At 37.6% G+C, this 12,205-nt stretch overlaps 1 protein-coding gene across 2 annotated transcripts in view; it reads left to right on the top strand.

The window, feature by feature from the left end:
- Positions 1-12,205, top strand: part of COPG2 (COPI coat complex subunit gamma 2) — a 195,533-nt gene that overhangs the window by 100,408 nt on the left and 82,920 nt on the right. For both annotated transcript variants that reach the window (XM_058297360.2, XM_058297361.2), the window contains exons 10-12: positions 6,738-6,871; positions 7,403-7,470; positions 9,833-10,021. In XM_058297360.2, the coding sequence (XP_058153343.1) occupies positions 6,738-6,871; positions 7,403-7,470; positions 9,833-10,021 (391 nt within the window). The remainder of the gene's footprint in view (positions 1-6,737; positions 6,872-7,402; positions 7,471-9,832; positions 10,022-12,205) is intronic.

Genomic DNA, 12,205 nt, shown 5'->3' with positions numbered 1-12,205 from the left:
AGTCCTTTGACGAGCAGAGATGAAAGAAAAATAAATAGAGCCTCATAGAAATGTGGGGTAATATTAAGGAGCCTTAATATTCCAGAGGGAATTCCAGAGGGAGAAGTGGAGAGAATGGACAAAAACTCTATATGAAGAAATAGTGGCCAAATATTCCAATGTGTGTTTATTCTAGGAATACAGGTTTGATTAGATATTCAGATATCGGGAAGCAGACTTGGCCCAATGGATAGGGCGTCCACCTATCACATGGGAGGTCTGCGGTTCACACCTCCGGCCTCCTTGACCCGTGTGGAGCTGGCCCATGCACAGTGCTGATGCATGCAAGGAGTGTCGTACCACGCAGGGATGTCTCCTGCATAGGGGAGCCCCACGTGCAAGGAGTGTGCCCCATAAGGAGAGCCGCCCAGCTTGAAAGAAAGTGCAGCCTGCCCAAGGATGGCGCCGCACACACGGAGAACTGACACAGCAAGATAACACAACAAAAAGAAACACAGATTCCCGGCGCCACTGATAAGGATAGAAGCAGTCACAGAAGAATACACAGCAAATGGAAACAGAGCAGACAGCTGGGGGAGGGGGGGAGGGGAGGGGAGAGAAATAAATAAAAAATAAATCTTTAAAAAACAAATATCAATATATAATATTCTGCAAAGTTGGAGGCTACAAGGCAAACACAAAAATCAGTTGTTTCTGTATACCAGAAAAAAGTATTCTCAAATGGAAATTCCATTCAAAATAGCTTCTAAAATAATAGTGAGGAATAAATTTAACCAAGGAGGTAAAGGACTTGTACATTGAAAACTTCAAATCACTGCTGAAAGAAATAATAGAAGACCTAAATGAATGGCAAGATAATCCTGTGTTCATGAATAGGAAGACTTTATATTATTATATCAGTACTACCCAAAGTCATGTACAGATTCAGTGCAATACCTATGAAAATTCTAGCAGCCTTTTTTTCCCTCCCCCGGAAATGAAAAAACTGATCCTTAAACTCATGTGGAATCACAGGGGGCCCCAAATAGCCAAATCAGTATCGTAAAGGAAGAACAAAATTGAAGGTCTCACAATTCCTGATTACAAAACTTACTAAAAATGCACAACAATCAAAACAGTGTGGTACTGGCCTAAAGATAAACATATAGACCAATTAAATAGAATTGAGAATTCAGAAATAAACATGTACATCTATGACCAACTGGTGTTTGATGAGAAGGGTGCCAGGTACATTAAATGGGGAAGACTGGTCTCTGCAACAGATGATGCTGGGAAAACTAGGTATCTACTTGCAAAAGAATGAAGTTGGACCTCTACCTCAGACCAGAAACAAAAATTAACACTAAGTGTGCCAAGGGCATAAACACGAGCTAAAACTCCTAGAAGATGTAGGTGGAAACCTTCATAACTTTGAATTTGGTTGTGCTTTCTTAGATATAACACCAAAAGCAAGAACCAAAAAAAAGAAAAAAAATAGATAAAACAGACTTCATCAGAATTTAAACTCTTGTACATCAAAGGACACTATCAAGAAAGTAAAAAGACAGCCTACAGAATGATAGAAAATATCTGTAAGGGCTTAATACCCAAAGTATATAAAAAACTGTTAGAACTCAACAACAAAAAGATAAATAACCCAATTTAAAAATAGGCAAAGGATTGTAATACACATTTCTCCAGAGAAGATATACAAATAATCAATAAGCACATGAATAAGTACTCAAATCACTGGTCATTAGGGAAATGTAAATCAAAACCACAATGAAATAGGGTAGTAAATGAGAACTTGATAATGCATGATTTTTCTATAAACCTACAAGCTGTCTAATTAAAAACAAAGCACTGCACAATGAAATACCATCTCACATCCACTAGAATGGCTATTATTTTTTTAAAAAATAATAGTAAGTATAAGGATGCAAATAAATTAGAACCCCTCTACATTGTTAATGGCATTGAAAATGGTACAGCCACTGGAGAAAGCAGTTTGGTGGTTCTTCAGAAAGTTAAATATAGAATTATGTTAAATAATTTTATGCTGGGTCAATTCCATATGATCCAGCAATCCCACTTCCAGGTATAGACCCCAAAGATTTCAAAGTAGAGATTCAAACAGATACTTGTACACCAATGTTTATGGCAGCATTATTCACAATAGCCAAAAGGTAGAAACAATCCAAGTGTCCATCAATCAATGAATGGATAAACAAAATGTTGTATATACGCACAATGGAATATTATTCAGCCATAAAAATGAAAGAAGTTCTGATGCATGCTACATGGATGGACCTAACACATAATATTGAGTGAAATACGCCAGACACAAAAGAATAAATATTATGTTCTTACTTATATGAAATAGCTAGAAGAATCAAATTTCACAGAAACAGATTGTAGATGATAGGTTACCAGCAGCTGTGGGTGTCATTTGTACTTAATAGGCAGTGAAAAAGTTGGGGTAATGAGTATTGGTGATTGTAGCACAATATTATGGATGTAACTAATACTATTGAATTATACCTTGAAAGGAGTTAAAATGGGATATTTTGAGTTGTATGTATGTTGTTATTATATAAAAATATAAAATCAAAATAGTATAATAAAAGAATAAAAAATCTTAAAGTTTAATGGGTAAATAAAAAGTAGTTGATAAAATTCAATGGCATTTTTTAAATTTAAAAAACTAGGAATTTTATTGCAAACTGGAGGCCATGAGGATTGTGATTAATAATACAAATATAAAAATGTTCCTCTTTGAACTAGAACAAATGTACATCACTATTACAAGATGGTAAGACTGTGGTGATGCATGGGGAACTACTATTCATGTAACTTATGGACTTTAGTTAACAGCGATATTGTAATATTCTTGCATCAAAGTCAAAGAAGGTACTATATTAACACTAAGGGGCAATAAAAGGGGGTATGGGATTTTTTCTTTTGGACTAAGGAAAACTTCCAAAGGTGTACTGGGGTGATGACTGCACAACGGGATGAAAGTGAGAGCCACTGAGTGTACATACACTTTGGATAGGCATGGAATTGTATAACACAGTGAACCATGTGGTAGAAGATGGACTGTAGTTAATAGTACAAATATGAGAGAGTTCTCTCATGAATTATAACAAACTTAGAATGCTAATACATAGTGTTAATAATAGGGGGTGTATAGAAAAAATATACCAAGTGTACACTATGGACCATAGTTAGTGGAAATAGTCTGATGATGTTTCATACTCTGTAACAAATGTTCCAAACACTGTAAGGTGTTGGCAGAGAGGTGTTGTATGGGAATTCTGCACATTATGCCTGATTGTTTTGTTAAGTTCACAACTTTTCTTATAAAATATAAACAGACTACCTGCCCATGTAAAGGTAAACAATTGCATTTGATAAATTGTTTTTGACCTGGCATCCCCATTTTCAAGCAGTTATTCCATTATCAGTGGAGAGGGGGCTAACCCTAATGTGAATTGACCCTGGTCACCCCCAGTCTGTCTGAGTGCACTGGGCAGTTTCTCTGGTCATTTTGGGTGTGGCTGTCATTCACTGGGTGTAGTTTATCATCTCTTTTGGTGATCCATACCATTCTTTCTGTTGGCCCTGGGACAATCATTTCTACTAAATATAAAAAATTGTCATAAGAATTAGTATTGGCCATTCAGCCTTTAAACCTGGAGAAATCTGGCAATACTTTAGGAATGGGAAGAGCAGAGGCACCATCCTCTAGTGGATCCTGTAGTAGTGTATGTGGAAGTCTCTTAGAACCACCTGTGAAAATTGGGTCATAGGATACTATCCGCCTTTGGTCAGGCTGCCAGTCCTTATGGAAGGTCAGAATGATCAAAAATTAGAAATGTAAAGGAGAGATGGTAAGGTGGTGGAGATAAGGATGGAGTTGTCGTGGACATGAAAGATCAAGCTTGCCCTTCACCACTAGTAAGGGAAGGCATGGAGGTTTGAGGTAGTTATAATGGGCATCTTAAGGCCCAAAGGTCTGGTGTTTAACAAAAGTAAAGCTTGTAGAAAGACCCATTTTGTAGACCATTTGTGAGTTTGGAGCCTGGAAGGTAATTCTTTGAGGAAGCCATTGTGTCTCTCAATCAACCTTGATGGAGGTTGGTTGAGGATAATAGGGCAGGTGAAAATTTCAATTTCTGTCTTGTTCTGATGCCCAGGCTTCAACAGTTTGTGAAGTAAAGTGGGAGCCTTGGTCAGAGTCACCACTATCAACAGAAACAGAGGCAACTGATATGGACTTAGTGAGGCCTTGAAAAGTGGCATCCCTATTAGTATGTCTGGTTGGATAAGCCATCATTAGGGTAGTGTAGGTATCTACCACAGTATGAACATAGCAAATGGGGCCAGGGAAGAGGGGCATTGGGCTTGTGAAATCAGTTTGCGATATGGAATAAGTTAACTAGCCACAGGGAATTGAGTGCCATCTAGCCAAGCTCCAGTGCTTAGTTTTATCACAGAGTAGACTTATCCACTGGTTTAGCCAGCAAGCACCTGAAGGGTAGGCCTCACCACCTGGCCTGATCTACCTGGGCCTGTACACCTTGGTGTCCTGAGGTTTCATATGCCCAAATGTCAAGTAGTAAAGGCAGAGTCGGGGACTTCGTGGACTGGGCTGATTATTATTATTACTACTAAGAAGAGGGTCTGGCATCCTGGATAAGTGGTCAGGAAGAGCATTAAAATGGGCCTCTGGAGTGAGAGCCTGAGTGTTTGCAGAAACATGTGTAACCCAAATAGGAAGTGAAAAATCTGTCAATACCAGTCAAATTTGGGCATTCCAGAGCAGTTTGCCTTGTAGTAAAAGTTTGTCCTTTTTCCATTGGCCTGACCAAAATGCTGGGCTGTTAGCGGCTACCCTTGACTCAGTGAAACTGCAGACCTTGGAGGAGCCTCTGTGTTGGGCATCTTGGAGGGCCAGACAGATGGCTTCAGATCAGGCAGCTGGACCAGTCCCCATATGCCATCTCAGATTAGAGATGTACCTGATGTGGGGTAGATGGCACTGCCCACCAGCATACTCCATTACTAGTAATGGTGCTACCATTGGTGAAATATACCAATGCCATTTACATATCAGACAGTTGAATCCAAGGGATTCCCCACTGTGCTCAGGGAACAGACAGAGGGGGTCCCTCTAGTTCTGCCTCAGAGGTAGGCAAGGAGCTGAACATGGGGAAGCCACATTCTCCTGGTCCTAGAAAGGCCCAGCATGTCAGACTTAACCCTGTCTTGAAGGTACCATTTCCATTTGACCAGAGAGGCTTCTATGGCTATGCCAAGCTGCCCAGGAGAGGGATCTCAGACCCAGGGCATATAGGAACTTATGAACCTAGGCCAACTGTCTCAGAGCCAGTAAGAGCTTCCATTTCCAGCAGGGCCTAGTAGGCAGCAAATATTTGTCTCTAGGAGAGAGTTCCTTGAGGTCACGTTATGGCAGTTGCTTAATCTAAAAACCCATGAGGGGAAGTAGATTTGGCTCAATGGGTAGAGTGTCTGCCTACCACATGGGTGGTCCAGGGTTCACACCCAGGGCCTCCTGACCTGTGTGATGAGCTGGCTCATGCGCAGTGCTGATGCACACATGGAGTGCTGTGCCATGCAGGGGTGTCCCCTGCGTAGGGGAGCCCCACATGCAAGGAGTGTGTCCCATAAGGAGAGCCACCCCATGTGAAAAAAGTGCAACCTGCGCAGGAGTGGTGCCGCACACAGGGAGAGCTGATGCAGCAAGATGATGCAACAAAAAGAGACAGATTCCTGGTGCCACTAACAAGAATATAAGCAGACACAGAAGAACACACAGCAAATGGACACAGAGAGCAGACAATGGGACGGGGGCGGGGAGTGGTTTGGGGGGGAGGGGGGAGAAGGGGAGAGAAAGAAATAAAAAATCCTTAAAAAAATAAAAATAAAAACCCACTTAACAGCATGCTTGATCTGTAGATTACAAGAAGTGTATCCATGATGGCCAGAGCCTCAACTCAAAGTCAGACCCAGGGACACTAGAGGCAAGGCCTGCTGGGTTGATTCTGGTACCTGCTGCTGGGGAACCCCCCACTGAAAAGTGGAGGACTCTTACGTAATATGATGAATTAGCTGGAGTAAATAGACAGATGGGGAATAGGCTATCTTCAGCCCAAAAGATGCTGAGCTTGTTTTAAGGTTTGAGGAGGCCATATTAGTAAAAGCTGTTGTTTAATGGCCTCCGGAATTGTGTGACCTGAGCTCTGAGATGGGTCAAATAAAAATTAGCCCTGTGAGCTGCCAGTCAGGTCAGTAGTGACAGTTCTCTGGGGATAAAGCTTTTAGGGGAGCTCCAAACCCATCTTCCCTACAGTGGCTGCTAAGCTGTAGGTTTTCACAGCTGCCATGGTTCTGAGGCTGCTGGTTTCCAAGGCAACCATGGAACTGGGGAGAAGGGTATGGAAATAGAGGGAGTTAAACACCAGAAAGCCCACCACCCTTACAGAGGTTTAGCTATTTATCTTGAATGAATGCTCCTAGGATTGTTATAAGCCTTTGGTTAATTTACAGACTTCTGAAAAAATTGAGTTTAACAATTCTTGCCAGTGTTCTCATTGCTTTTATGGAAGAGATTTTCAGAGATCTTTCTCCACCATCCCAGAAGTGCTTCTCAATCTCTCTGCTTTAAACTGCTGTGCATATTGCCCCTGTGCTCTTTGATATCTAAATTATGAACTATATATATTTACTGACAGCCATGAAAGTCCACTCTTTGATTTCATTGAGAGCTGCTTGCGAAATAAACATGAAATGGTTATTTATGAAGCTGCTTCAGCTATCATCCATCTTCCTAACTGTACTGCACGGGAGTTGGCACCTGCCGTTTCAGGTTAGTTGTGTATTTGACGGTGGCTTTATATTTAAGTTTCATAGGTCTGCGGGATAGGTATTAAGAATGATTTCTGAACCATAACTATGTGTATATGGCCTTTGCATTCTAGTAGCTTATAAGCAGGTAATTTATATTAGTTGTTCTTCTCTTTTACCTTTTTCTCAAGTTACTATTTCCCTGTATAAAACTTCTGAAATTTCAAAATTTAGAATGCAAGTCATTTTAATGCCGTTAAGTTCTTCTGTTTAAAAGTCCATTTGCTCTCATAACTATAAATATTTCTACCTTTTAAATTCAAATATTAATGGGTATATTAATTCTTTCACAAAAAAGCAAACTTTGATAGGTTTTACAGCTAAATAAAAAGTGCTTTTTCTGTTTTTCTTTTATGTGAATTTTTGATGCTGTGATATAATTTTCTTATGCATGTTTTGAATACGACTCTTTATGTACTGTATTTTAAGTTATAAGATAAATGATGAAATGAGCTATATTCACTGATTTTTTAAAATTTTTTAAATTTTTTAGTTCTTCAACTTTTCTGTAGCTCTCCTAAGCCAGCTTTGAGATATGCAGCTGTGAGGACCTTGAACAAGGTAGGTGACCCTTTCCTTTTAACTTATAGTAGTTGTATTAGTCAGCCAAAGAGGTGCTGATGCAAAATACCAGAAATCTGTTGGCTTTTATAAAATGTATTTATTTGGGTAGGAGCTTACAGATACCAGGCCATAAAGCATAAGTTACTTCCCTCATCAAAGTCTTTTTCCACGAGTTGCCAACATCTGCCAGGATTCAAGCTTCCTGGGTTCCTTTCTTCCTGGGTCTTGCTTCTTTCTGGGCTCACAGTTCATCTCTTCCCAGGGCTTGCTTCTCTTTCCTCTGTGTGCTTATTTCCCAGGGCTCTAGCTCAAGACTTCAGCATCAAACTCCAACATCAAAAACTTCTAACTCTGTCCTTTGCCATGTCTTTTATCTGTGGGTGGGGACTCAACACCCTACTGATGTGGCCCAATCAAAGCCCTAATCATAATGTAATCATGCCCAGGTACAGAGCAGTTTACAAACATAATCCAGTATCTGTTTTTAAAACTTGTAACTATATCAGACTGCTACAGTAGTGTTTGATTGAGTAACATAAAATGTTAAGCATTTGGTTTCTCTCCAAGATAGTAGATATGATTTATGGGCATCACTTCTTTAACACCTTGCTTGTATTTGTGGCCTTAGGTATGGCCATTTTTCCCATTAATCAACTGAAGATTATGATTCATTTCTTACTTCTAAGCATTTTATAGTCAAGTATTACATTGTCTAATATAGTGGTCATTAGCCACATGAGGCTATTTAAATTTATTAATTTATTTGGAGGCACCAAGGATGAATCCCAGGAACTTATAATGGGAAGCACATGCTCAACCACTGAGCTATACCTGCTCCCTGTTTAAATTTAAATAAATTAAAATTAAAAAATCATTTCTTTAGTCACACTAGCCACATTTCATGGCTCAGTTATCACATGTGATTAGTGAATATCATACTGAACAGTGCATTTATAGGATGTTTCTGTCATTTTCAGAAAGTTCCTTTGAACAATACTAGTCTAAAGTAGCCCTGTTCAATAGAAACATAATCTAAGCCAGGGGTTCTTAAGGGATCCATGAGCTTGAATTGAAATTCAAAAAACCATTATTCTTGTGGGGATGTGTTGGTGCAGGTGTGATGTATATATTAAATAATACACTATATAGTGTGGGCCTGATAAGGGGTGCATTGTTTTCACCTGATTGGCAAAAGAGTCCGTGCAACAAAAAGGTTAAGAGCACCTGATCCTAAATCATACTTGTAATTGTAAATTTTGTAGCAATCGCATTAACATTTTTTTCAAAGATGACACTAATTTTAATATTTTATTTAATATTAATATATCTAAAATGTCAGTATAAAAATCATTAAAGATATTTTTAAAAATTAAGTTTTTGATACCCAGTGTAGTTTTAATACATACAGCATGTTTCAATTTAGACTAGCCACATTTCAAATGTTCAGTAGTCACATGTGGTTATTGGCTCTGTATTGACCAGCATAGGGTCTAGAGGATACAATATGGAACACAGAATAAATTAAATAGCTATAAATTTTTAAAATAAAGATTTTATAATCATAAGGCAGTACATTTTAATGACAAATTTTATGAACAAGTGGATGAAAGAAAGGTTTAGAGTAGCCATGGTAAAGCCTTTATAGAATTAAAATTTGAATCATATCTTGGTATTTGGGTCCACAATCCCTCATCTAAAATCTTAGAGCCAGATGTATCTTAGAATTCAGTTTTTCTGGGAAATTTTATAAAGTAATGTGGTATAATCTCTTATGTAATAAACTAACCCCAGTTGGCTTGAAGAAGCACCCGTCATTAGGCACATTGATATTTCTGCACAAAACATATGACTGTCTTCACTAAGTGGGGTAAATTAAAACTTAGTTTTACATCAGTGCAGGTCATGTTTTGCTATTAAATACATTTTAATGCCAATACTTCGCTTTGCAAAATGTTAGGGATTCAAAGTTATGGGTAAGAGATTATGTACCAATATTGGGATAGGCAGAGAATTGGAACAATGTGAAAAAAAAAAGCAGGGAAGCAGGAGAATGACAGACATGTCTTAGTGACCATGAATGATCTAGTTTGGCTGGAATTTGCTTGTTTAAATACAGAAGTATTTTCTAAATGATACAATATTAACAGTCTTTGTTGAGCAGTGTTTACTATGCTAGGTTCTACTCTCAGTGAAGTAGACAGGCATATATAGAAATAACTATAAGGAAAACAGGTCAACCTTAATAATAAAAGTAACTGTGATATTATTATAAAGATTATAGGAACTAATAAGAGAATGTTTTGTTGTGCTGTGGTGATAACAGCAGTTTGCTTATTCTTTTTTCTTGCCCTTCCACAAGGTGGCAATGAAGCACCCTTCTGCTGTTACTGCCTGCAATCTGGACTTAGAAAACTTGATCACAGACTCAAACCGAAGCATCGCTACCCTGGCCATTACTACACTCCTCAAGACAGGAAGTGAGAGCAGTGTGGACAGGCTTATGAAACAGATATCCTCTTTTGTGTCTGAAATCTCAGATGAGTTCAAGGTGAGAGTTTAAATATGACCATGTTTTTCTCCTAGTCTGTGGCTTGCCTATTTACTTTCTAACAGTATCTTTTGATGAGCAGAAGTTTGTAATTTTTATATATCATTTTCTTTCTTCCATATTTACTGCTTTCTGTGTCCTAAGAAACTTTTTTCTACCTCCAAGTCATTATGATCTCTTATGTTTTATTATATGCTTTATGGTTTTAGCTTTTCCATTTGGTTTGTGATCCTTGAATTAATATTTGTGTATTGAGTTGTATAAATTCAGTTTTTTCCATATGGATATCATGTTATTCCAGCATGATTTGTTGAAAAGACTTCCCTTTCCCCATTGGAGTGCTTTGTCATCTTTGTCTGAAAAGCACATAACCTATAATTATAGATAATATTTCTGGGCTATCATGTTTCATTGATCTATTTATCAATCATTATGCCAGTACCACCTGTATTGATTGATGTAACATTTATGGTACCTCTGAAATGTCAACTAGTGGAGGTTTTCTAGCTTTGTCCTTTTGCAATATTAACATACTCCTTTGCATTTCCATGTAAAATATGTAACCAGATTTTTAATTTCTATAAAACAAAGCCTGCTAAGATTATGATTTGGCTAGTGATGAACCAAAAATCAATTTGGAGAAATCTGGCATCTTATCATTGTTTTTCCAATTCATGAATATTGTATATCTCTTCCTTTATTTAGGTCTTCTTTAATTTCTCTGAGCAGAGTTTTATAGCTTTTACTCTAGAAGTCTTGCAGATCTTTTGATAAATTTATACCTCAGTATTTTATGCTATTTTATTCTGTATTATTAGAGTTTTTGTTTCATTGTTTGCTGCTAGCATACTAAAAATACTGGTTTTGTTTTTTTCTAATACTTTTTATATACATTCCTTAGTTATTGCTATATAAGTAATCATGTCATCTGCAAATAGATGTTTTTCTTCTTCATTTCCAGTCCAAATGCCTTTTTTTCTTGCCTGACTATATTGGCTAGCACTTCCAGTACATGTTGAATATTAATAGAATTAGTGAGATTGTATCAAAGATAATCAAAAGAACAATAAATTTCATTTGGAAGAATGAAAGGAGGAAGGTTTTGTTTGTTTCATTCTTCTTTAGTTCTCAGCTACTAAGTATGACTGGTCCTATTTACTTTGTACTTACTATACATGTAGACTTTTTAAAAAGTAAACTCAGCCTGTCTATTCAAACAGATATTTAGACTCTTTGGGGAATCTTGGAAGGTTATGAAGGTCATCTTTGCAGCTGTTTCTAAAATAAATTAGAATGATGGGGAGAATAATTTTGGTAAAGATTGACAAATTTTTTCTATGAAAGGCCACATAATAAATATTTTAGGCTTTTTGGGCCACTACAGTATTTGTCACATATTCCTCTCTGTTTAGGTTTTTACAACTACATTTTAAAATGTAAAAATCATCTTTGCTCTCAGGCTGTACAAAAAGAGGCCTAGGGCCAGATTTGACCTTTGGCCTGTAGTTTACTGACTTCAGTTTACCCAAAAAACATGCAAGAAAAAAAATACATACACACACACACATATATATATATGCGGGGAGAGAGAGATGAGGATGTGGATCAGTGGAAACCCTTATATATTCCTATGTACAACTATTTTTGGAAACAATGCGGTATTATCTAGTAAATTGGAAAATGCAATATTTTAGAAACCCCGCAATTCTAACTTTTGGAAACAGGAGATAATTTCAGTCATACATTACATTTCACAAATATCATGTTGAACAAAATAAGCAAGTTGCAGAAGACTACATACAACATGATAGCATTCATATAAAATCTCAAAAGAAACAAACTAAATGTTGTATATTGTGTGGGGATATATATATACACACACACACACATAAATGGTAAAATTTTGAGGAAAAACAAGGAAACAAAGACATTCAGGATAGTGATTATCTCTGGGAAGGAGGACAAAAGGGGTCAATGGCACAGACAAGAGCTTCAAAGAAAATGGAGATGTCCTTTTTTAAAAAGCTATATAGTGAGTGCACAGAGATCTGTTTTTATCATTTGCTAAAATTTATATATAACAACTACCACACCAAGGAACTGAGAGAGTCTACAACTTGCAAGCAAGAGAGACCCATCCATCAGCCTTATGGGGACAGAATCTCCCTCTCAACTAGAGGTGGA

Source organism: Dasypus novemcinctus, chromosome 5 (genome assembly GCF_030445035.2).
Source record: "Dasypus novemcinctus isolate mDasNov1 chromosome 5, mDasNov1.1.hap2, whole genome shotgun sequence".
NCBI classification, from domain to species: Eukaryota; Metazoa; Chordata; class Mammalia; order Cingulata; family Dasypodidae; genus Dasypus; species Dasypus novemcinctus.
This window is presented reverse-complemented; position numbering and strand designations above follow the sequence as displayed.